At 41.4% G+C, this 27,295-nt stretch overlaps 2 protein-coding genes across 2 annotated transcripts; both read left to right on the top strand.

The window, feature by feature from the left end:
* Nucleotides 1–486: 486 nt before the first annotated feature.
* CHIA (chitinase acidic) lies at nt 487–10,728 on the top strand. The gene is made up of 11 exons (XM_054980016.1): nt 487–511; nt 1,267–1,296; nt 2,127–2,328; nt 3,178–3,234; nt 3,623–3,788; nt 5,941–6,065; nt 6,871–6,994; nt 7,161–7,346; nt 9,444–9,563; nt 9,675–9,816; nt 10,466–10,728. The coding sequence occupies exons 1-11, from the start codon at nt 487–489 to the stop codon at nt 10,726–10,728; spliced, it is 1,440 nt and encodes a 479-aa protein (XP_054835991.1).
* A 4,859-nt stretch (nt 10,729–15,587) lies between these two features.
* Nucleotides 15,588–26,331, top strand: PIFO (primary cilia formation). The gene is made up of 6 exons (XM_054979938.1): nt 15,588–15,924; nt 20,401–20,543; nt 23,012–23,110; nt 23,826–23,959; nt 25,011–25,128; nt 26,249–26,331. Exons 1-6 carry the CDS (start codon nt 15,858–15,860, stop codon nt 26,318–26,320), a joined length of 633 nt encoding a protein of 210 aa, XP_054835913.1. The 5' UTR covers nt 15,588–15,857; the 3' UTR covers nt 26,321–26,331.
* The last annotated feature ends 964 nt before the right edge of the window (nt 26,332–27,295 follow it).

Genomic DNA, 27,295 nt, shown 5'->3' with positions numbered 1-27,295 from the left:
AATTTCAAACTATGGCCTGCCAGAAGCTGGCAAAATGAATGCCAGCATCAGCATGACAGGAATATAAATATTCTTTAGGTTCCCTCTCCTTCAAAATTCTCTTTCAGATAAAATTATCTACAGCTTTTCTCTCCTCTAATATTTAACAAAGTTATTCAAAAGTCCATTTACATAGCAATACAAATACTGTTAAAATTGCTAAGAACACAATAAGCCACTAACACCTCTTAGATCACACACATCCCCAAACTTGTTATCTTGAGGATATTGCTTTAGCACTATTATTTAGACCCAATGAAGGAGACAAAATAGTGTATTACAAAGGTGGGATGGAAATATCCATTTATTTATCCATTACCTACCAATTACATTTGTTTAAATGGCCTATGTGGTTATCTTGAAGATAAGGAACCAAGTGATAAGAAGAGAACACTCACTCTATAAAAGGTAGTGAGAGACCGTGGAACAGTGGTACATTAATTAATCATGGCCAAGCTGATCTTCCTTACAGGTAAGGCCACATTTTCTACTTGATATTTATATATATTATTATTGGGACATGAACTATGCAACTTTATTCTTAAATACTTCATTGAAGAACTAATCAGGGGTGTTATTATGGATAGTGCAGGTCCCTAGAATCCCATGGGGGTTATGAAGTATGGTTTGATGGTAAGGACATGTGATATGTCTAGATGGGCTACCGTGATAAGCAATGGCTTTGTTCTCTTTTCATGATGCCAGATCAAAATTTTAAAAATAGGGGATAATGTGGAATTTTGGTATCTGAAGTTAAGGTCTTCTATTACACGCTTTAGATATCTGGTCTGATGTTCAGTACAGGCATCTGTTAAATTCAGTCTCAGATGTGATCTCAGATTACAGTCTGTTAAAATAAGAGACATTCAGTATCTTAAAGCCTCTAGATACCAAGGGTGGGAACAGGTACATCAATTATGCATTTGACAATAGGAATTTCTTTTAAATTGAGAATGCTTTTACTGAATGAATGAATTCAGACCTCTGATAGACTAGGCTTGGGGCCTGAATCTCCTTTAGCAATCCGACAAAAAAAATTATAACATTTAGATCTGATCTAGTAAATGTTGATCAGAAGTTTCCAGAATATTTTGTCATGTAGCTTCAAACACGATTTAGTAGTTTTCTTGCATGAAAACTCAAGGAGATACCACCCTATGTAAAATATTGTATTAGGCTCAGAATAATTAATTTGAATGACAATTAATTACTTAATTTTCTTCATAGGTCTGGTCCTTTTGCTGAATGTTCAGCTGGGTAAGTAACGAGTGAGAATATAAGCAATGAATTTACTGGGTGACCTTGGGCATCTTCTGTGCCAGTGTGGTGCTGCCCTAGGAGGAGAGAAATAACTAAAATAAATAAGCCTAATGATATTGTGGATATGCCAGTTCCAAAAAAAAGAGCATAAAAGTAAGCTGATGCTTATAAAATATTTCCCTATCTAGCAGTGGAAAGGTGCTGTACAGAAATATTAGGGAGCTTCCCCCTTGAATCTCTTTCGTTATTAACATGCCCTATTGTTGCAGTCCTCAGCTTTTAGTGCACCGCAGCATTTTAAAATTCTGACCCTGCCAAGATTTCTATGAGAACTCTGACTACCTAGAATGGATACAATATTTCACTAACAATGGCTGTTGATCAGTATCTACATTATATCCCTGTAGAATTCAATTATCCAACGGCTAAGCCTCCATTCTGAGTGCTGATTCACATGACCGCATGGATATGTTCAAACTGCAGCTTGATCTGCTCCACACAAGGTGTTGAGCTGGTTGTCGCAATGGCTTCAGCACACAATTCGTTTCACACTCATTTGCTGTGCCAACATTAGATCAATACTGAGCAACTTTGTATTGGGAATTGTGGACTAACCTGCAAACTGAACCCATATTAAAGCCATCACTACATATCCTCTCTGTCAAATGACAAACTCTTCTGAAATCACAAACCCATGAGTGAACTGCCTGTAGTGTAGCTGAGTCAAACTTTTTTGTTCATATTTAAAGAACATTTATTTTCATGGAGCACTATAGTTTTTGATGTCAAATCTCCTACTACCATCTCCACTTCTCTCTTGATCACAGGTTTTTCCTACCAGCTGACATGCTACTTCACCAACTGGGCCCAATACAGGCCAGGTCTTGGGAAATTCAAGCCTGACAACATCGACCCATGCCTATGTACCCAGCTCATTTATGCATTTGCTGGCATGAAGAACAATGAGATTGCCACAATTGAATGGAATGATGTAACCCTTTACCAATCTTTCAATGGACTGAAGAACCAGTAAGTAGCTTGATGTCAAGACATTGTTGCCTTATCTTCTTACAATGCTGTTTAGAGATCAGTTCACCAGAGGAATTCTGAAAATGTTGCACTCTCATGCTGGTATCCTCAGATTATAAAGGGAAGGAAGCAACCATGGGCCCTTTCAAAGTTCTGAAGTCAAATTAAAATGAATCTAGCATACCTGCTAACAGAGACAGTGTGGAATTTCTTCATATACATCTCCTACCATGAATAGTATAATAAAAGGTTCAGAGCTCTGGAGCTTTCACTTTGGAACTTTGATAAGGTATCACTGTTTGATGAGAATGGAACAGCAAATGAAATTCAAGAAATGGGCCATTTTGCCAAGTGCTCTCAACTTGTTCTCATGGTCAGCCCTCTGATATATTACTTTCATTTTGACTTACACCCTAACCTATATACGAAAGTATTCGTCCATCATTTTAGATGATACCATAATATTACAGGATCACTTTTAGGCCAGCTGTACTAAAACAGATAGTTAAGAGTTGTATTATCCTGGGAGTAATCTTAAGCTCGCTCAAGTACTAGATCCTCAACTGCTATATACAGTTGTTAAAAAAGAGAGAGAGAAAGGAAACAAAATACTTCATTCTTCTCCACTATAAATGAAACACTATACATTGATCCAGCAAAACTAAAACAGTAGTGAATGGAATAACCTTATTAGACTGACCAATGGTAGAAGTAAAAATGTATTGCATAAGATAAGGTGTATCAAGTAATTATAAACATAATAGTATCCCTTCTCTCTCAGGATGATAAAGGATGCCAAATCAACAAGCACAGAATTGCACTGAACTTCTTCTTGTTGTCTCTTCATAGGAATTCCCAACTGAAGACTCTCCTGGCTATTGGAGGTTGGAATTTTGGAACTGCACCGTAAGCCTTAAACCATTTGTGGACGGGGGCAGTGATAGTGGAGGCCCCCTGCCCTTTCTTCTGCGAATTGATTTGTTGACTTGACAGTTCTAGGTTTTTTTTTTAACTTTAGCATCAGTCTATGGAGCCTCTGCTATATGATTATAGGACTCTTGTTCAGAATTGTATGGGTTGATCTCTGTGAGGATGATCTCTGTGGGGGATGCTGAATGGATTGTCTTACCTTGAATAGCAGATTAAATTACATTGTCCTTTGAAGTTTTTTTTTAAATGAAGTCTGATATTGTCTCTTCTTGATGTATTCAACAACAAGACAACATTCTATAACAGAGAGGAGTGTATTCTGTATACCAGAACTGCTTCTAACTTTTCTCTGATTCTTGTCTAGATTCACTGCAATGGTTTCCACTCCTCAGACTCGCCAGACTTTCATCAACTCAGTCATCAAATTCCTTCGCCAGTATGAATTTGATGGGCTGGATTTTGACTGGGAGTACCCTGGTTCCCGAGGCAGCACTGCGCAGGATAAGTCCCTCTTTACTGTTCTGGTAAAGGTAAGGTGGCATCATAACTTCATTTCAACAAGCAGCAATGTTTATGATTAACTAAGTCCACTTTAACATTGGTTAGTTGGTGAAACACTTGCAGCAGCTAGTAATAACTGTCACTGCCATTAATCAACTACATTATTCATCTATGGAACTTTAGATCTATGGATCTTTCCACGAAGTATTAACTGCTCTGCAAGTTAATTAACGAAAACAAAATAAATTAGTCAATTATGTTTTTTTTAACCAACAAAAGAGAAAAAAAGCCCTTAAAACATATTGGATAGGACTCCTAAAACCTCCACAAATAGTTCAGCCGTGTCCAAGAGATAATTTGGGTTTGTATTTTACAAACGGCACTCCCCCTCTTCCCTTGCATGCTTTCTAAAGAACCCAGTAATAAGACATAGGGGTCTGGCGCATGAAGTCAAATATGCCCATCCTTTTTGGATCCCAGCCATTCATTCATTCATTTTAATTGTTACGGTCCTTAGACCAGACATACATTAAAAAATATATAATTAATAGCCACATAATTAAAAATAATTAAAAACATTAAAAATGTTTAAATAATATACGAATGTAAAACTGTTTAACAATAAAATTACAATCTAAATAATAATAATAATAATAATATTTGATTTATATACTGCCCTTCAGGACAACTTAATGCCCACTCAGAGCGTTTTACAAACTATGTCATTATTATCCCCACAACAAAACACCCTGTGAGGTGGGTGGGGCTGAGACAGCTCCAAAGAGCTGTGACTAGCCCAAGGTCACACAGCTGTCTTCAAGTGGAGGAGTGGGGAATCAAACCCGGCACTCCAGATTAGAGTGCCACGCTCTTAACCACTACACCAAACTGGTGTAAATAAAATGTCCTTAGCCTGAGGATTGACATACAGAAACTGGCAACTTGGTAGGTAGTCTTGGTATCTCTATCAGATAGAAGAAACTCAAGTCTAGCTTTTTCTGAGAGGCCCAGATTTTTTTCTAACAACGGGGTAATAAACTCGTTGTATGCCACCTTATAGAACAGACATGTAAAAAACATATGTTCCAGGGTCTCAACCTCCCTTAGCTGACAAGTACAAAACCTTTCAGTAAAAGGAATATTCTTGTACTTGCCTTCAAGAACAGCGAAGGGAGGGTAGAGCACCTTGCCAAAGAGAAGGCGCTTCTAAACCCATTTACTTCCAGAGATGTTAAATAATTTGCCAGTTCTGCAGAATATTTGATGTTTACCAAATTTACCAATGGATTCCAGCCATTGTTTCATCATAAAATTTTTCAATGTCTCTTAATCCTTTACAGCTGCTATAGCATAGTGGCAAAGTAGTTGGGTTGTAAATCCACACTTTGCTGGTTTGACTCCCACTCAGGGCCGGCACGCCCATTGAGGCAGGTTTGGGCCCCGCCTCGAGCGCTGAGGCACCGGAGGGGGCGCTGGGGGCGAGCGTGCACGCCGTGGAGCTAGTGTGCCTGGCCTGTGGCTGCTGCAGCCTCCCACGCTGCTGCCGCTGCCGCTGCCACAACACGCCCCTGGCCAGGTGCAGCAGCCATGGGCCAGGCGCAGCAGGCATTCAAGGCCGCGTGTGGAACAACCCTAGCCACCCGCTACGCCCGACTGGGAGTGCAGGCAGCCTCCGCGTGCCATCCCAGCCACTCGCTGGCCAATGGGGCAGGCTTGCTGCATGATGACATCACATGCAGTGATGTCATCATGCAGTTCGGGGGGGGTAGGGGCAGCCTTGGGCGCCAGAAACCCTAGCGCCACCCCTGCTTCCACTATTGCCATAAGCTCTGCAGAACCAGGTAGCCTTGAGTAAGCCCCAGCTCCCCAGCTGGGGATAATAATAATATTGACTTTGTTCACTGTTCTGAATGGTCACTAAGCTGTCCAGAAGGCTGGTATGTAAGTGCACTATTATTACATTTTAGAATGTGATATATAAATATTAAAATAGCTGAGATTTACTTATGGATCAGGATACTGAGAGTATTAGGAAGAACTCTAAACTCCAGCACCTTGATACTAAAAAATATTAATACATTTACTACTGTCATATATTATAAATGTCTTTTTTATATAAAAAGCAAGAGGACAATGTACACTGGTACAGACTTTTGGGGGGGTGCTGCTTGTGTTTTATAGGAAATGCGGGAAGCCTTTGAGCAGGAGGCCAGCCAGACAAACAAACCCAGGCTGATGGTCACTGCTGCTGTGGCTGCTGGACTTTCCAACATTGAATCTGGTTATCAGATTCCTCAGCTTGGCCAGTGAGTACTACAATATCAGATAGACTGATGAGTGGCCCTAGGCAGATGCTTAAAGCAATATAGGTTTAAACATACAGCACTTTTATTCCAGAAAAATAAGGCCTTCCTCTGTTGCATTGCTTCTGCTGTTGTGGATGGAACTGATGGAGAAACTGATACAGTAGTGAAGAAAGGGAAAAGGGAATAGCGGGGGGGGGGGGGACAGCTAACGAAGAATAGAGTCCAGAATCTAAATACAAGATGGGCTGGTGATAACAGGGTTTGCCAAAGGCTAGGAAGGGGCAATGTGATGACAAAGACCTCATTATTGGCTATGGCAGACAGCAGCAAGATGGAGATGCAAAGATTCTTGAGCTTGTCCATCCTATTCCAAATCTCCCAGTTAGCTTGACACTCAGTGTTTGGATATTTTAGGGATAGAAGTGCAAGATGCAAAATATGCAAGAAGAGAAGGGAAAGACAAGGTACCATAAAGCGCTACCTGTAGAAGATCTAACAAGCAGTCTCTTCTGTGGTGTGAAATAGGTAGTGTCACCTGATGTGTAAGAAGAGGTACAAGACTAGCCAAAGGCATTCCAGATCTCACTGTGGGAACAGCTGTGTTAACTGTTTTACAGAACGAAGCTATATAAGAGCTCAGACTAAAGCCTCGTATGACCAATTGCATAGGGTCTGCCCTGGATCAACCCTTCTTTAAAGAAAATGCAAAATCCCTTATTGGACAATATCATGTCCAATAACCCAGCAGAATAGAAAACAATTTGCACAAAACTTGAATGCTGTTGTACTATTCCGTCTCCTACAGGTATCTAGACTATTTCCATGTGATGACCTATGACTTCCATGGCTCCTGGGAAGGATACACTGGAGAAAACAGCCCCCTGTATAAAGGTCCTGCTGACACTGGAAGCAACATCTACTTCAATGTTGTAAGTATATTTTGAAAATTTAGTCACTTATAATGTAGCTAAACTTGCCCCCTAAAGCAGATCATACTAAGCTAAGAGCTCCCAGAAAGAAGAATTAACTAACAGAGGTCAATTAAACTTTCATCTATAATTCCTTGAAGAAATTCCAGTTCTTTTTTCCTTACAGAATTATGCCATGAACTACTGGAAGAACAACGGTGCCCCAGCAGAGAAGCTCATTGTCGGATTCCCAACTTATGGGCACACCTTCATCCTCAGCAACCCATCCAACACAGCCATTGGTGCCCCCACATCTGGTGCTGGGCCTGCTGGACCTTACACAAGACAGTCTGGATTCTGGGCTTATTATGAGGTATGTGTCATATAGCTTACCTGTGAATGATCAGAAAAAGATATAGTCATCTTGCAGCGAGCACCTAATCTTCTTCCAGTAAAATCCACAGGAATTTTGCTTCAGGAGGCCATAACAAAATTACAAATGGAATGCCCTGCATGGTTATGGCTTACTTTCCAGTGCTGTGGCAAACTTGTGTCAAGGCTGCATCCCTTCAGAATTCAAGCAAGGGCTCATACCATTGAATGTTCCTCTATACTGAAAAATAAAAATCCTTATATAAGCAACAGCCCACCTCTATAACATGGCAGCTCTTTTTGGAGAGACTTTTTGGATGAAACATGCAAAAACTCATCTGTACTCTAAAAATGGTCCAGATCAAACGCAGAGATGCTACTTTTGTGAGAATTAAGCCTTCTATTATATTTCCAAAATGGAAACTAGTCACTAAATTAAGCAGAGATTGTAGACAGATTTGTTGGTCCATAGAAAAATCCAAACAAAAGAAATTATAACTTAGTTTTTAGTAGGACCAAGAAAAATATCACAAAGTAGTGTGCAAGTTATGGAATTTTCATGAGGTCTGATTTTTGTTTGTTTAAAAAGACAGAGAAAGAATTCTCAGATCCTCACTGAAAATTCTGTTGTCAGTAGCTTGTATAGCGTGTGTTACAGCGTTTATTAAAAGGAGAAGGTACTGGGAACTGGCTGGATCAAGTTGTACCAAAAAACCTTCTAAGGATGAAGAAACAAACAAATGGCAGTCTCCGCTTGAGAATATAAAAGACAGTGGGTAATCAAATGCCTCTCAAGCAACACAGGCCTTCAACAGGCTGCGACCAGAGAGGAAATGTAATAGTCTTTGAATTAACAAAACTGGAAATTAATTTAGATGATACACAAGGAATTGTTCACCAAAGTGTTTCAGCAGTGCAGACTACGTTCAATATTCCCTGACTGGTCCTTTCTCCTTTGTACTCCCTTGTTCTCCCTATTCTTCCTTAGCCATTCACTTTTGTCTGCTCTTTTCTTTCTCTACTAATTTGGATTGTTGAGGTTAGGGATGAGATAGGATAGGAAGGATAGAAAGACTCGTTTATTAAGGGTTATTTGTTGACCAGTTTCATAGTGTTAAATTTAAATCTTAAACTGTTGTAATTTTAAGCAATTATTACACATTGAAATAAGATATTTCTGCAAGATTTCATGACACTACTCATTAATCTCCATGGTACCATAAGGTCAATCAACACCCAACAGTCTTTTCACTATGGATATGCTTCTGCAATAATACTTAAAAATCAGTGATATTTAACTTCTCAAGTAATTGCATTATTTAATCTTTAACACTGAATTGTTTTAATTCTATTTTCCTGCATTCCCTATTCCCAATTGCACATTACCACTGTGCTTGAAGTACTAACCCATTCAGAATACGGGGTTTCTATTCCTCTCTGGATTACTGGTTCATTATATGACTTTAATGTCTTTATTAATATTACAGCAGAGATTCTTGCCACAGGTGATGGAGGGCCAGAGCCGGAGAGTCTCTCTACACGAGACACCTCGGCATGTGTTCATGAAGTGAGGGAGATGCAATGTTAGCCAGGAAGCATAGTTTTAAAAGACAGAGCTGGTGGGAGAACACTCCTCAGAGGGTTTGTTAATTTCATCATCAGTTTCTGCAACCAGAGGGCAATGAGGAATGAAAATGGGCTGGAGCTGCCTTCCAGAGCTGGGCGTGGACCTGGAGAGGTTATAATGGGCTGAAGTTTCCCTTCTGGTATTTCACACACCCTTCACATAGCTCGAGAGTACAGCAAAGCCTTTGTCTTGCTGCTGGCTCTGTCTTTTTAAACTACCCTTCCTGGCTAACACTGCATGTCCTGACATGTGTTCTTCACATGTCAGATGTCTTGTGCAGAGAGACTCTAAGAGTCATGCTTTTAAAAACTAGTAAAACTGGACATAAACTCTGAGGGATTCAGATCCTCCGAGTATACTTGTAACTGAAAAACCAAATGTTTTTGTTTTTACCTGCAATCCTAAGCAGTTATGCTTCAGAGGATTTACACTGAAGACAGTGACTGAAAATGTGCATCTTTCCTCTTCCAGATCTGTACCTTCCTGAAGAATGGAGCCACTCAAGCTTGGGATGCTCCCCAGGATGTCCCCTATGCTTACCAAGGCAATGAGTGGCTTGGTTATGACAACATCAAGAGTTTCAACATCAAGGTATAAGAGGAACCCCCGTTTCACAAGTGTGCACATTCATTCTTGTGCATCAGCATCTCTCACTACTTTCTGTAGGTTTTCAGACTGATTTTTAAAATTTCCTTCTTAAAGGCTGAATGGCTGAAGCAGAACAACTTTGGAGGTGCAATGGTATGGGCAATTGATTTGGATGATTTCACTGGAACATTCTGCAATCAAGGCAAATTCCCCTTGATCACCACTCTGAAGAATGCCCTTGGACTGCAAAGCACCAGTAAGTTGCGGCAATAAAGGATTTTTAAGTCATTTTTCAAATGTAGGTGGACGTTTACATATTCCAAGTGACAATATAACCCAGATTTGTTATGGCTTGGCCATAGCAGTCCTAGAGGAAACAACCTCGAAAGACATATAATCACCTCAAACATGTTAGCAGTGCTACTCACAGAAAGATAAGAACATAAAAGCAGCCATGCTGGATCCTTTCTTGACTTCAAAGGATTGTTGTGGAGAAAAAATATGCTAAAAATTATAAACCACTTTGTGTACTGAAAGGGCTAGATAACTGACAAATAATTATATTCAGATTATTCTGACAAATATTCTTTCTGAAGATGTTGGCAATTTATATTCTAGCACAGGCCAGGTTATCTAGGCAACAAACCTTTTAAATTTCTTGCTAGGATTCTGACATTTTTAATGCTTTCTTTTTGGCTTTTATCAAACTGTTTTGTTTTGGTGGGCTTTTGAGGTCATTTTTATATTTATTTAAATTTTTACCCAACTTTACCACTTTATTTATTCTTTGACTATAGAGAGGCAGTATATTAGTTGCATAAACAACCAAGTAACACGTAATTAAGAAGTGAGAGATAAAGAGTACAGACTTGCGTGTGATTGTGTGATGCCCTTTTCTATTTCAGGTTGTACCCCTCCTGCCCAGCCTCTTCCTCCAATCAGTGGTGGAGGAAGTGGCAGTGGAAGCTCTGGTAGTGGCAGCAGCTCTGGTAGTGGCAGCAGCCCTGGTGGTGGCAGTGGATTTTGTGCTGGCAAAGCTAATGGTCTATACCCTGTGTCCAACAACAAAAATGCTTTCTGGCACTGCCAGAATGGAAACACCTATGAGCAACATTGCCAGACTGGCCTAGTCTTTGATCCAAGCTGCAGCTGTTGTAATTGGGCATAAATTTCAGATTGTCCAGCTCCTACAAAAGCCAGATACAAAATTCTTCAGGTGAAACACATGAAAGCATAGTAACAAATAAAAGTCTGCAACATAAACTCTAGTATATTGTTCTGCTTCATTATGATTCTGTGCTAGTTATTTCTAAAAATTCATTTCAAACAAACTGTTAATTCTTTGTTTGAGTACATTTAATTAGTTATATGTGTCCCACAAAGACATCAAAGGTACAACCAGATGTTATCTTCCCATACTTTTAGTTCAGTGTGTGGATAAGCAGACCAAATGAGTGATCTTTTAAAAATAGGGCAGGCTCATAAGATCACTTCTACTGTGTCTATATCTAACCTCTTTTTGTGTGCGTTCTATGGGGCTAATTCAGGAACAAAATGCAAGGTAATGTAAGTTAATAAATTTCTTTAAATCAACACTCAAATATTCAAAACAAAACAAGATTTGTATAACTAAACACATAGGTGGAACAGAGAACAGGTATTTTCAGAAGGTAACATCTTTGAACTTCAGTTAAGTAACTTCGTGGTGAACAAAGTCCAACATTTCTAGCCCACCAAGTGCCAGAGGCTTCCAATGTAGTCCTCTTGTTTAAAGGACATCACAGAAAACAGGCTTCCATCTTCCGCTTAAAAAATACAATCCTGTAATAATAGTATGATTCCAATACTAATACCAATCATACTAAATTTACTCCCTCATTTCCAATTAACATTTCACATATCTAAATTTCAGTTACATCATACTAGGTGATAAGAGCCCAAAAACTGTATCCAACCTGCCAACAGACTCTTCCTGTGCTGCTAGTATCCAGACTCCACCCCTATTGGGCTAAATCACTAGCTCTCAGAAGTCACATATACACTGTCTATTGTATTAGTCGCATACTTCCTAGCTATCTGTGATGTGGATTGGCAGGGATAAGAGGGGAACCACTGTGTGATTCACTAGTATGCAGGATGTACACCCATCCCCCCTCAAAACCATCATCCCTACAGTAGTCAAAATCAGGTGGGTTGAATTCCTATAACAGTCTGATCCACAAAGACTACATGGGCGTGCGTATGTGTATACATGCATGCACATGTATAGACATGGATGGACATGCATACACATGTGTACCTGATGCCTCATAATGGTTGAACTGGTTTGAGAAGAAAGAAGCTCAGAAAGAGCTGCTACTTTCTTCTTCTGATAGTTCTTTATGCTAAGTTTTTTTGGGGGGGGGGGTCAAAGAGATATTTTCTAGTCTTATTTATTGGAAGCAATTTCTGTAATCCACAGATGCTCACATTTGCACACAACAGTGTTATTAGCCACAGGATTAGCAACAGTGTTGCTAATCATGCTCACCTGTGAACATCAACGTTGATGCTCAAATTGAGAGCTCCAGAAGAGTGTGGAGAGGAGCAAGTTTAAGAAACACTACAGCTAAAAAGGTCTCAGGTTCAATGACAGTACCAGGTTGGGGAACCCCTTGTTCTAGATATATAACCCTGTTAGATAAATGAAGGATCATTTATCCCTTTTTACTGGTGGAGATTGTGATTCCCCCCTTCCATATTTATTTATAAAGCTGCATCAAAGAAAATGAGGGCAGATGTTCTTTGTAACTATCACAATACAATCTTTGTTATATTTCACACGAGCTTACTATTCTCTCCTCACCTCAGAACAATCACCAAAACACTACTCTTTCAAATAAGTTGAACTAGACTATGATTTAAAACTTGGCAGAGTTTAAACAGAAGCCTGTGCTGTTTTAGAAATGTGATGCATCACAATCAAGAGATTCTCACATGAAAGTTCTGTAGCCTTTGTGATGTCAGGCTTGAAATGTACAATGACCTGGAAAAATGAGTTGCTGTTCCTTTCAGTGTCATACCATGAAACAGCAGCATGTGTACCACGTTCTATGAGTTTTGGCCGGGTAAGCATGATAAAACCTATTAGTCAACAGTGCATATAGCATTCAGCTTCTCATCTGACTGATTTCACAACTGTTAATATTTCAACAGGTCATTATCTGGTTCACCTACTGCAATGCAAAATCAATATCCATCGTTGTGTGGGTGTGGGTGTGGGTGCGCGTGTGCGCCCCTCAATTGTACTAATGTGTTTTTTAGTTTTAATATATAATTATTGTTTTTAATGCTATACACAGCCTCAGGCCTCATTCAAGGGAGAGGCAGTATAAAAGTGTAATAAATAAATAAATAAAATCTGGGTATCAACAGTATGCTAGATGCTGTACATAACATAAAGCTTACAAAGTTCTTGACCAAAGAGATTACAATCCAAGACAGAAGAAAAGAAAAATTAGAGCCTGACAAGTGACTTGTTACAGTAGAATCAGGTGCCAATAGGAATGCAAGTAAAATAAATAAAGTCAGATGTGGATAGTTCAGGAAATTCTTCCCCTACGGGGGGCTCTCGTTCTCTTTTGGGTCTCCAAGCAATACAGCTGTGGCAATCACCAATGAGGACCATCAAGGAAGGGGCATTAAGGAAGAAGGAAAGGGTGAAGGAACAGAGCGATAGTGAAGATCCAAAAGTGACAGCAGTTCTTGAGATACTGAAGGGGTGCCTGAACATACATTTGTATTGGAATATAATGTTCCGGAATAGCTTTAACTCCTGAGTTGAGTTTTTAAAGTTAAAACAGGGATTTTCCCTACTTTCCCAATTTCAAAAAACATGATTTGCACTGAAACTGTTGACCTAAAAAGGGCGGGGGGCTCTTGCATGCCATCATGAGTGTTCCCCATTTTCATGTTACACATTCTCAGCCTAACCTACCTCACAGGATGTTGTGAGGATAAGATGGAGAAGGCCAGTTAGGATCACCACTGGAGAGAAAAGTGGAGTATAAATAAAGTAAATAAACAAAAAGGTATGGGTGTACTTACAGACAAGGGTTATGTATAATTGAGTGCCGTTTGGTTCAAAAAAGTTAAAACTTTTTGTGAAGAACTTGAATACTTTAACTTATCCAAAAGTGTGTTCCTTCAGTTTCTTACACTAAGCCCTCAACAGCTACATGTAGGGTTCCCAACCTCCAGATGGAGTACAGCGCGTTCCCAGAATTACAACTGCAGAGATCAATTCCAGACTGTAGCGATCAGTTCCCCTGGAGAAAATGGCAGCTCTTGAAGGCATAGCAGTGTTTCCCAGCCTGTGGGTCACAAAGCCTCTGAAAGTGGGTCACAAGCCAGCCTCCCAGATGGCCACCCCTACCCTTTGCATTGCTCTTTTTCTCCTCTTCTTTCATGCCAGTTTCTCACAATCTCACTTCCCCCACCCTTTGCAACAATGATGAGCGGGGAAAGCCATCCAGCAACTAGTAACTTTACAGGTATACACATTTTTCAATGTAGAATACAATTTCTGTAGGAAAATCACCATGTGTGAAGTGGCTTCTATAAGCAGGGCCGGCCTGGCCATTGAGGCAGGTGAGGCGGCTGCCTCAGGGCACTAGGGTGCTGGAGGGGCGCCGGCCTGGGGGCAGGGGGCGTGCCATGGAGCTGCCGCTGCTGCCGCCAGCCAGGAGCGCATGCCCACAGAGCAACTGGAGGGCTGGAAGGCCCCACCGTGCATGCATCAGCCCCTGCATGATGATGTCACATGCAGTGATGTCATCATGCAGTCCGGTGCGCGCGCACTCACGCACAGAGGCAGCATTAAGCTACCTCAGGTGCCGGCGACGCTGGAGCCGGCCCTGTCTATAAGAACCAACTTTGGTGCTTAATTTGTGGCCTTTGATCTGTATTTTGGAAATGTAAGACCTGACCCTAGACACAGTATCTTTCATGTCATACATTAGTTGGTATCTTTCTCTTCACTGCATATGCACACTGATTGATAAAGAATCAGTGTGTCCTGATGGTTACTGCAGTGAGTTTGTTATAATCTTAAAGGAGAGTAAAGGAAGTAATGGAGTAGAGGGCTGTTGAAGGCTAGAATATAGTCCTCGTATGCAAAGGCTGTGTACCTCAGGATGCCACTTCCCTTAAGTTCATAATAGGATGTGCTGTTTGTTGGTTTCTCAAAAACATATGGTTGGCTACTGTAAAAAACAGAATGCTGCACTAGATGGGCACCAAGGTCATACTTTGCCTAGGGCACCAGAAAACCTTGGGAAGACCTGAACCAAGTAAATTTGAACTTGTTGGTCACTATATCCAAAAGACTGTGAACCACTCTCTATAGCATCACACCCTTGCAGTCCTCCATCACCTTCCCAAACCCCACACTCCTCAGGCTCAACCCCCAAATTTCCAGGGATTTCCCAACCCAGACTTGGCAACCCTAGGGCAGGAAAAGGAATTTATTAAGGGCCATTTCCCCCTCATTACTGCATGTTCATGACAAGCTAGTTAAACTAAATTACGTATTTCTGCTATTAAAGCCACCCTGCTAGAGGGAAAAAAAAGTGGCAATGCAACTCTTCTAGATTACTTCCCGCCAAACTTCCGAATAATAGCCATCGGATGTTTCTGAACTCCAGAGTAGGAAAAAGTAATTCTGATGTATAATACAGTTTGAAAAAGATCGCGCCTGTGCTTAAAACCGCAGGAGCGTTTTGTTCACCTTCAGCGCCACCCCCATTGCCTCTTTGTTTTCTTCTTTCTGGGGGTGAGGACTGTGCAGTCACAGGGCGGGTTGGTTTCGCATTGCGTAAAGAAAAGCCAATAAGCTTTACATAAGAAACAAAGAAGGGTGCCCGAGGCCCAAACTTCCAAGAAAAGTCGCACCTAATTGACGGGAAAGCCCGTTCCCCAACCCCGGGTGTACGGAAGTTGTGAGAGCGCATGCTTCGAGCTCTTCCCCTTTATTAATGCTACTTCCAGGAGGTCTGGGGGATCAATCCTCGCCTTCCAAACGGGCCCCACAGCTTCGGTTGTTCCTTATTAAGAGCGCGAAGCTGAAGACGCTTCATTCACGTGACACCCACCCTCACCCCACAGATGAAAGCTCCATTTTGGTCACGGGCCACGCACTCTTTCTACGCCCCTTCGGGTGCCCTTGCTCGAAACTGGAGCGGCCGGGCTCCGGCTGTTGCTTCTCCGGGCGATTAGCGCTTCACGCCCGTCCCGCCCACTCCCGTCGCCGCGGTAACCATGGTCGTGAACTGCGAGAGCGGCAACATGTTACTGAGACCTCGCCAGTTGGCGTGGGACCTCTCAGGTGAGACGGGGGCGAGGCGAGCAGCTCTTCTCCAGCCCCTTCCTGGCCAATAAGCCCGCGCTGAACTTGGCGCCCGCTTGCTCGGTGAGGTTGGCCTGATCCGGCAGGGCAGCAGCTCCTGGCACACGTGTTTTCTGGGTCCTCCTAAGACACAGGTGCGGCTGGGAACTGTACAGTTCTCAAACAAAGGGACAGGCTTTAATTATTTCTTGCAGCAATACTGACCGCCGGCAGGAGTTGACCAGCACAGGGTACCCAAGTATGTTACTGTTGAAGTTTAGAATTCTGGTATAACAGTTGGAGAATCCTGACGAAATATACCATCTATTTTCATCCCTGGAAAATATCTCATACTTTCCCCTTGAGAATAACAGGCAGCAATAAGACACATTATCCAAGACTTGCTACAGTCTAAGCCCATTGATTTCAATGGGCTTAGACTGGAGTAACTCTGTTTAGGATTTCACTGAATATTTGAAGGTCCTCTTTAAGCTTGAGACCCAGACCAAATATCCCTTTTACCTCCCGCTCTTGACCTTGGATGGAAGCTTTGCACAGGTCTAGACTGGAGGCTGAAAAGACATTTCCAAATCCCAGCAGACCTTCAACAGTGTATGCTGTACCATCCTGTCATGCCGCAGAGAGGAATGACTGGATAGTGCAACAGAAGATGTTTTACTTATTTATCTCATTTATAGTCCTCCTTTCTCACTGAGACTCTAGGCGGATTACATAGTGTGATATTAGTACAATCAATAGCAAGGACAAGGGCAGGTATTTCCATTCAGTGTCAAGTACATTTCAATAATGTCATCATGGGGTAAGTAAATTACAAAGACATAGCATTAGCAAGGATCCAATACAGAGTTGAAGAATTGCTGAAACAGAACATAATCAATTCTAGGACTGACATTAAACAACATGAAGCACAAGTAGTATATAGGAGTACATATTTAAAGTAGCAGATAATATGTAAGGCAACATAGTGATGTCTATGGTCCCTAACTCTTTAGCAAAGCATTTGAGACCCCCTCTCTACAATACCACCCTCCTATCTGAGTAAAAAGCCTTTTTGAATAATACAGTTTTGTATTGTTGGTGGAAAGCCAGGAGTGAGGGGCCTCTCCTGACCACCTCGGGTAGCCCGTTCCACAGAGTGGGGGTCACCACAGAAAAAGCCCGTGTATGTGCTACTGTTGATTTTGACCCATGTGCAGGCTGGCACCTGTAAGAGACCCTGTTCGGATGAGCGAAGTTGCCATGGAGGGACAGGGAGGGAGGCAGAACCATAGGTATGCCAGGCCAAGGCTGTGAAGAGCTTTGTATGTATTCAATACCTTGAATTGAGCATGGTAACTGATAGGTAGCCAATGAAGTGACTGTAGGATGGGAGTGATGTTTATGCTCCTGCTCACTCCTGCTAACAGTCAAGCTGCAGCATTTTGCACCAATTGGAGCCTCCTAGTTAACTTAGATGGGAGACCTATGTATAGTGCATTACAATAGTCAAGTTTTGATATTACCATAGCATGGATCCAGGTGGCCAGGTCGGCCATGTCAAGGTAAGAAGCCATCTTCCAGGCTACTAAATAAAGGGAAGGAAAATTCTAAATTATTGTTAAAATCACTTGAAAAGGTTTATAAACTGTTGCACTATAGTATTGTAGAATTTTCCTTCCCGATGGTCTTTTGACCACCTTTATTTAGTGACTGTAATCGGGAACAGCCTTATCTTTTGGCATATCTTCCAGGCTACAGCAAGATTGTAGAAAGCATTTTTTTTGTGGCTGCCTTAACTTGTTTTTCTAGTAGTAGCACTGGATCCAGTATAACCCCAAGTCTGCAAGGGTCAAATGAACTCCATCGAAAGTGGGGAGTACGATGTCTTTCAAGATCTCTGCCTTCCCAATAAGCATCACTTCAGTCTTGTCTGGGTTCAATTTCAATTTGTTATTTTTCAGCCACTTCACCATGGCTGTCAGGCAGCAATCTAAGTTTTCTACTGCATCCTGGAACTGGATAGCGAGTTGGGTGTCAGCTGCATATTGATGACATCCAACTCTATAGCTGCGAATGAGTTCTCCTAAAGGTTTTACATAGAGGTTGAATAACATGGAAGATAACAATGCGCCCTGCAGAACCCCACAAGATAGTTCCCATTCTGGAGATAGCTGATCTCCAATTGGCAACCCTTTGAATCCATTCCATGAGAAATGATTTAAACCAGTCCAGGGCACATCCTTTGATGCCCACTTCTGTTTCTAAATGCCTCAACAGGATGGCATTATCTACTGTGTCAAAAGCTGCAGACAGATCCAGGAAGAGCAATGAGGAAGCATGGCCTTTGTCTATATTGAGTAGGAGATCATCCACTAATGCTACTAGTGCTGTCTCTGTCCCATGTCCTTGTCTGAATCCAGACTGGAAAGGGTCTAGAGCACTAGAGTTTTCCAAGAAGATCTGGAGTTGGTCAGCTACTGCTCTCTCAATCACATTGCCCAGAAAGGGCAGATTAGAGACTGGGCAATAATTGGCCACATCAATTTTGACTAGGAATTATTTTTAATTAGCGGATGGATAACTGCCTGTTTGAGTAGCAGGGGGAAGGTGCCCTGATTTAGCGATTGATTTATAGTAGATCTCAGTGGTTCACTTATGTGATCTTTACTTGATTTTAACAGCCAAGATGGGCAAGGATCAAGCGCACAAGTAGTAGCTTTCATAGACGCCAGGATGCTGTTAAGGTCTGACATTGAAACAGGTTCAAAGCAGTCCAAATGTAGGCCAGATAGTGTATTAAGCATTTCTTCTCGTTTGCATTGTAGCTAGCATCTTGATCAGAGCATATTCATGCCCTTTTGTCAGTGGAAAACTTAGCAAAGGCCTCGTAGATAGTCTGTTCTTGGGACTGTAAAGGCTCAGAGTTAGGGGTTAGAAGGTATCTGGATACGCTGAACAATTGAGACAGTCCTGAACTAGCCAATGCGATGGTTGCCAAGAAGTAACATTTCTTTGCCGCTTGCATTTCCACTTCATAGCTCCTCCAGTGTGTTCTGCGTAGCAAGTTTTATCAGCTTCCGTGCAAGTTTTTCACCAGTGTCTTTCTAGACATCTTCCAGCCCTCTTCAGGTCAGCCAGTTCCGTGGTAAACCATGGTGACAGCTTCCATCCCAAGGGCCGGAGGGGTCGACAAGGAGCAATGGTGTCAATAGCTTCAAGGAGTTTTGTGTTCCACACTCCTACAGCAGCATGTGTGGAGCATGTGTCTGGAATTCTAAAATCCTCCAATGCATTTTGGAATCTGGAAGGGTCTATGAGCCTTTGTGGGCAAATCATTTTAACTGGACCCCCTATTTTGTGGGGTGGTTGGGGCCATAATCACTTTTGTCTTCAGCAGATGATGATCTGACCATGGTTCAGGCCAAGTCTCTAATGTTGAAATAAGACTTTCCCTTAAAGGCTTAGTGCAAAATATTAAGTCTAGTGTGGCCTCTTTCATGTGTAGGGCCTGACACAATTTGAGAGAGGCCAAGGGTTGCCAGGGAAGCTATAAATTCCTGAGCTGGGCCTGACTTTGAACACTCAGCATGAATGTTGAAGTCTCCCAGAACTATCGGTCTAGGTGTCTCCAATACCATGTCTGCTAGCAGCTCTGCCAACTCAGAAAGGGTGCTTATGGGGGAGCTGGGTGGTCTGTAAACAAGCAGGATACCCAGTCTGTCTTTAATTCCCAGAGACGGGAATATGCAGTCAATGCCAGTTATAGCTTGTACTGGAGATCTGCGGAAGTTGAAGGACTTGCAAAGAATAATTAGCAACTCCTCCGCCCTGGCTACCATAGCAAGGTTGGTGTAGGACTGCATAGCCAGGGGGAGTTAGTTGGGAAGGATACGCCTTGTCATTTTCCTGCAGCCAAGTCTCTGTTAGGCAAGCCACATACCTTTGTATATCTATAATTTTGCAATACTATGAAAGAAAGATATTATTATGATTAACAGCCAAATTCAGGTGTAACAACAAATCATGGTTAGTTACATGTGTCAAGTTATCATGGTTTATTGTTAAAGGAATGAGCCTTAAAAGTCCTTAGGTTCATGGACGCCTCATCCCTTTTCTAGCTTGCAGCAAATGATCATTAGTTGTTATTCCTGAACCACAAAGTATTTGCTGTTTACAAACCATGATTTTAATGCAGCCAAAGAGTCTTTTGGCACATTCAAAAACTAATCAATTTTCTTGTAGTATAAGCTTTTGTGAGTTACAGCTTAGTTCGTCCATTGCATGTATATATGCACACACACAAGAATACAAACAAAAGAACTGTTGCCAGATGGGAGAAGAAAATTACAAACATTTTATAACAGGCCTAGTGTTCATTACAGTACATTGCAGAGCATAGATTGAAACAAAGTATGGTCAAAAGTGTAAACATACATATTTTTAATTAACTCTCATCACAGTACCTTGTTTTTACAGCTGCACAGACACGACATTCATTTGGATCATATCAGGAAAGGAGACTTTTCCCTTCTTTTCACGCACCTGACCGGTTAGGAAATGAGCGTGTACCAATTACAGGTCATCCCAGCCGTGGACCTGGGACTTATAACCATGCAGAGGTGAGTTGTACAGTCTTTGAATTAACTGTATTGTCTCTATAGGATTTTGAGTATTAAATGAATTGAGTATTATCATTTTGACCTTTCTCTAAAATGAAATCTTCATTATTGAGAGCACTCTCCAATGGGGGTGCAGGGCCCTCCCAGCCTTCTGCCGTGGTCCCTGAGTACTGAGGACTCCCTCTTTGGCTTCATATGGGACACGGTCAGTTTCTTTACTTCTCTTGCCCCCTGGGAGATAGCTTCAAAGCACCAGAACTTTCTCCCCATCTCCTTCCTGGCCAGTATTCAGAGTCCTCCTTTTATCCCACTTCCAGCCCCACCCTGAAGGCATCTCCCAGCATCTGGGCCAGGGGTTGCAGGACAGCCATTATTAGTGCCTGGCTCCATCCCCTTCCTGCCCTCTGGAGCCACTCTCATCTTTTATGAGCCCAGCCTGGTACACTGACCCTAAGGGAAAATGAAGGCCAGCTCTGTGGCTTGGCTGACATGTGGCTGCTAGCGTTGGGCAGGGCTGACAGTGTCCCAGCCAGGCCAGCTGCCATTGTAGCTGCAGCAGGTTGCATGCCAGTGGCTGATCTCATCAGCGTGTTCACTGGGGACATGGCAAGGAGGGCTGCTGCTTCTTGTACTTGCTGGTCATCATTGGGTGGACCATCCTTCAGGCTCCCAGCCTGGTGAGCGCAGGGTGCTGGGTCCTGCACTTTCTACTCCTGAACTCCTGCTATCTCTACTCTTTCCTATTCTCAATGGAGTTCTTGAAATAAAGGACTCCTATTTCTTTTCTAAAGCAGGCCCTGTGTGTGAGTTTGTTCCTCTGCACATACTCTGAGCCTCATATGCTCTTTTGCTGTAGGTACTATGCTACTCTGCTAACATCTAATTATTCAAAAGCATATGAGGATGAATGACAAAGTTTTACAACAGTTGGTTTGTATTAATTCAAATGGGGTTAAGAATAAAAACTGAAAATAACTGGTTAACTACAGTCTCTTAATTAACAAGGAACATGAGAAGCAGAAGAAAAGTGTGACCCTATATCTTATTGTCCTGGTAAATGCAGAACCCAATGATTTGGACCTGTTTTGAATACCAGGCTCAAGCACAAGTATATATAGGGATGTGCAAATGTGTATTTCTTGTTTCTCTTTATTTCCTAGCATTGTCAATATGAAGAACAGTTTCTGTCCACTTGTTTTTATTGCTGATACTAATGATTTCGCCTTCCTGCGTTAATTTACATATTGTTGCACTATTTATGTTTTGTTTACGCATGCAGTGTATGTTGTTTATATGTTCATATCTATATAAATGTTGTTTATACTTAAATAGTTTATTTTACTGATGCTCAAAAAATGTTGAAAAAATGCATGGATCACATGCAAAGAAACAGAGCATGATGTAAAAATAAAGACTTGTGAGTTCAGTTTGCACAAGGGTCAAGCAAATCGAAATGGAGATATTTGAAGTGAACTAAGCAAGCTTCTGAAATTTGACAGCATCCATTGGCACGTGTGAAGCCATAATAAGGGCAAAAATTACATGTTACATGTACTTCCATGACTGCTTTTCCTGAATGCTTTCTTTTTGTACTGTCAAATAATGGTGGGTTCAAATTAGAGTTGCCAGTCCCACACCTACAAATCCCAAGAGCTTTTGCGTGATGGAGCCTGGAGAGTGGGAAGAACCATAGAAGCTGTGACACCACTTCCTGATAATCAGGCAGAAGTGATGTCACAGCCCCCATGACACTGTAGAAAGTCTCCCAATTTCTATAATTAAGACCATTGAGATTAGGGGAAATTCTAAGACCTTTATCTGTGTGACTCAAAAGTGATGTCACACTGTACAAAATATCCCCCCCCCCCATTTTTCTTCTGTTGCTCAATTGATTTAGGCAGTTGAGGGTGGGGGTGGGAGTTCATGTACAACAGGTGGGCACATAGTAAGCCTCAGTCAGAGTGAATGGAAGATGAGCAAAAATAGAAGGAAGAAGCTGTTTACCTCTTTCCTTGTATCCAGTCAAAATGTCTCTCTTTGTCTCACATACACACAGTTGGTTTTCTCCCCTAAAGGTTAAATGGGACCCTATTTTTCTCATGGGTGGGAAAGGACTGAGGGCATGTTAACTGGACCAAAAGCTGGGGTGGAAAGGGTTAAAAAGAGCCTTTCCCCCTCCCATCACTTCACCACAGAATCTGAAGCCACCTACAACTGCTATGCACTGCAAAATAAAATCAGCGGAGGAGGGATCATGGAATGACATGTTTGGAACACTCCATGCTGGGAAAGTGTCTTTATCCATGAGTGGACTGCTTTTCCCACACCTAGGTAACATCAATCAACGCACATGCCACTGGGGCTAGAGACTGAGCTCCAGACAGGCTTGAGGCCCAGCATCTCTGCCAGTATTGTTTTACGCATTTCTGTACACTGGAACTAACCTCAGTGATATTTTTAATACACAGAGGAGCAGCATTGTATACCACCTTGCTCACAGACCCGAAAGTATTAAAGGTTACACTATGGGAGCGAGAACAACCCCACGTTTTGCACTATCTGACAAGGTAAAGGCAGTCGTCAGCAACTCCACGTTCTATGAACTGTAAAAACAATGTGCAGTAAGTATAGCATAGGACATATGAGTCCATGATTAGACCTACTTGTAAATACATATTCATGAGAGACAGGATTATGACTGCATGGAAACATGTTTAATGACAGTACATGATATTGTGTTGTTTTGTATGTCTGTAGTTTTCTATTTAGTTCATTTTTCTCCTGCACTTCCTCCAAGGAGCCTAGAGAGTCATACATAATCCTTCCTTCCTCCATTTTGTCCTTATAACAATTGTAAGTTAGACTATGAAAGCGTTACTGACCCAAGATCACCCAACAAGTTTCATAGCAAGAGAAATTTGAATCCAGGTCTCTGAAATCTTAGTCCAACATCCTGATTGCTACACCACACTGACTGTAGCCAGACCTGTCAGTCAAACTGAAAACAGCTGTTGTGTACAACACACACCATGTTATTAATTCATTAGTGCACAAAGAGTCACAAAAGGGGACTAAAAGGAATTCTTAACATCCTTTTTTATTTATCCATGAAACCGAATTATCAACAAAATGTTTTAAATAATCATTCTTATTCTGATGGTACGTAGGAGGAGATGGGGATCGGACTAACATACTATGCTTTGGACTGGTGTCTTATTGAGGCATTTAGATATGTCCTACAAATTCTCATCTTAAACTAATTTTATTGCATTCTATTTATAGTATGCGGTGCCTGACCCAACATCATACCAGACTATACTGACCAAAGTCCAAAAGATTCAGCCGAAAGATGCTGCATTTTCTAGCAAATTGCCACGATTTTCACAGAAGGTTCTGGATGCAGAGCTTTTCCCAGGGTACTCTTTTTCGTTTCTTGAGCTGCAAATCTGATAATTACTGGGAAGTACATGATGGTCTTTTACAAGTTCTGATGTTATTAAGTCCACCAGACGAATCATGGAATGCAAAGGGTTGCTTGAAAGTCATGACTGATTTATCAGGGCTTTGTCATCATGTAAAATTAACCCTGACTGAGCAATAAATGGGTATCACCTAGTAGCTCTGCTAATGAAATCTCATCACAAGCGTCTTCCAGCTCAGCTGCCCGTAATTCTTGCTTAAATAAAAGAGATTTTGGAACATAAGAGTAAGTTGCTAAAATATTTTAAAACACAGCCATCAAAACTAAGTGTAAGTGCTCTATTTTGCTAATCTTTCCGTAATGATATATGATTTTTACATGTCTTTTGATGCGCCCTGATAGCCAATGTCCATCAATTTGGGTTTTTTCATGAAATTGCAGGAGTCATAAGTCCCACCTTCAGCTGCTGAAAAGCTATCTTAAATGTATTATGTGTGTGTGGGAGAGTGTGTGTGTTGGGGGGGGGGGGTACTCACTGGTACTGATTACCAGCACCTTTTCTGGAGCTCACCCAAGTCCTGATACTCATGCATCAGCCCACCCCATTCAGCCAGACTGAGAGTGAACTCTCAGAAACCTCATAGAGGGGATCTGCAGAGAGAGAAGGAAATTGTTGCAACCTTATATATGAGTATTGGCATCTTTGTTTTGTTTTTTTTAGCAAAAAATCACTGATGCTACCAGGGCTTTTTTTCAGGGGGAACGTGGGGGAACGGAGTTCCGGCACTTCTTAAAAATACTCGGCAATAGTGCTTGAAAATAATATGATTTCAAAGCATCTCATGTGTTTCTTCCTCATTTTCCTCTTGAGATTTCCGCCACCTCTTTTCCCAGAAAAAAAACCCTGGATGCTACCATGACAGAATAAAAGACAGTGCATGTAAATCTGTACCCTTCTCACTGATAAACTGTAATCTTTGTGAGCTACATCATTCCACTGCATCCATGACACACTTTAAAGGGCTTTTCTCTTTTTCTCTCTGTAGACCTGGCACATACGACCCTTACAGGATGCCACACAGGCATGTCACCTGGCCAGGAAAGTTTGGGGCTCCAGACTGGTCTTTAGTACCAATGCCAGCAAAAAGGACTCTAAGGACTGAGGTATGACCTTCAAGTGCAGACATCCAAATAAGTGTTGTGACAACAAGATCCCACATTGTCATCGCAGATGTAATCACCTCTGTGCATGATTTCAGCAGGAGGAACCAAATGTTTTGCAGCCTGTAGGCTTGGTGTGGTGACAGTGCTGTGGGGAAATCATTCCACTGTTGAAACAGATGACTGACATCCTTAGGTTCTTGACCAACAATATATAAATCGATGGCTGTTGTAGGTTTTCCGGGCTGTATTGCCGTGGTCTTGGCATTGTAGTTCCTGACGTTTCGCCAGCAGCTGTGGCTGGCATCTTCAGAGGTGTAGCATCAAAAGACAGAGATCTCTCAGCGTCACTGAGAGATATAAATCCATTTTGCTGCCTCCTGGCATTGTAATGATGCCATCACACTGGAAAGCAAGATGGGGCTTCACAATACTTGGAAGTTTTTATTCTCTGATCTTGTATATGTCCCATAACCTTTGCTGAGGTGCAGCCAAAATTAGACGTTTAACTAATATTTGCTGAGCAGCCTGTCCAGGTCTCCAGCATTTATGTATGGATCATAATATTATGCTGACTTGTTTTCTACAGGGCAGCCATGAATCTCCAGTTGCAATGAGAGGGAAGCAGAATTATAATGTAGTTTTATCTGGCCATGAACAGAATAATTAACAGCATTCATTTTATTTATTTATATACTTTAACATTTGTATCATGCTTTCTCCAATGTTTAAGGTTAAGGTAGTAAAATCAGTACAAATATAACAAGATAATACCAACAGAGAAACAAAATGTGAAGACTGTGCCATAAAACTGATTATAGCCCCCAAAAGCCGTGATACCTTGCTGATTAAGTGCAAACATGGTGTTTGGAGGCCACCATCAGCAGAATATGCTGGGAGGACCTAAGTAATTTGGAAACAATTGAGTATTTTGAATGAGGAAACCCAGTGCATGCATGAAAGCTTTTGGAAAGTAATAGACTACTTTTTCTGGTCTTTTTGAGTGGACTCCTTTTTTGTCTGTATTGTGGATATGAAAATATTAGATTGAACTGGTAACATTTTCTTGTTTACGGTGCAGTACTTTTCAACACCATTGATTCAATATGTGTATTCATTTTAGCTGATTACAGACAGAGAATTCAGGAAGCAACGGAACCTGTTGGCCTACCTGAGCCTGTATTACAGTGAATAATTCTACTGACTGGAGTCTTTACCCACCTCTGTACTTAGACTGCTAATTTGTCATGTTGTTGTTAGATAGAACTGAAACACATTGTTACACTGATACTATAGTCCTGGGTGATTTGATAACCAAACAGCTGGACTGTCATTGTTTAGCTGTAGGTTCATTCCTTCTAATGCTTCTTGCCTTTCTAATTTTAGATTGCCTGGTTTAAAATTCTCAAAGAAGTTCATAAGAAATGCTTGTAATCATGTAGCTTTAAAGACAACTTCAAATGTAAGGTTTTGACTGGTTTTCTTTATGCATTACAGCCACTGGAGAGCCCTGTTTCTCTTCCAACTGTCCCATAAACTCAAATATGTGAAGATTTCACTCTAATAACCTTAGGCTCATCCATGAAACGTGCATAAATAATGTCCTTCCCATTCCAAAACAGACCACTCTGCTAGCCACTGCTTCCACCTTCTCTGTGGCATTCATATACAATATTTCTATACAACCCCACTCTATAAACTTCTCTTATAATTTTCTTTGGATATTCTCGATATCTCAGAGCACTTGGTTTCCACTTCATGGCTCCAGCTTTGGAGCCACATGCCAGTCATTCATTCTCTCTATTCCCTAAATATGATTTCCCTCATATGTCTTGTAAGTGCATGGATTTTGATTAGTCAACAAAATAGAAATACTTTTTTTTCAGTTAGCAAAATAAACCCAAATAACTGCCAGGCTTTGCAACATAAATTCTGTATCTCTGTATTTTTCTATCCATCCAATCCCCTGCTTATCACTGTAATTAGTAATTTATTGATGCTAATAGCCACAGCTCTCTCTTTTTTTTTGTCTTGTGTAACAACTTCACTGAAATAATAAAATTCAGAAACATGTCACCAGTGTGTCTGTACTTTCATTTTTGGGTGATATTGCTTAATTAGCAGAAGTTTAACATGGGCAGTTACTCTGATGTTAAAACATGAGATGCAC

Source organism: Eublepharis macularius, chromosome 5 (assembly GCF_028583425.1).
Source record: "Eublepharis macularius isolate TG4126 chromosome 5, MPM_Emac_v1.0, whole genome shotgun sequence".
NCBI classification, from domain to species: Eukaryota; Metazoa; Chordata; class Lepidosauria; order Squamata; family Eublepharidae; genus Eublepharis; species Eublepharis macularius.
Note: the sequence above shows the minus strand (reverse complement) of the source record. Positions and strands in the feature narration are given on the sequence as shown.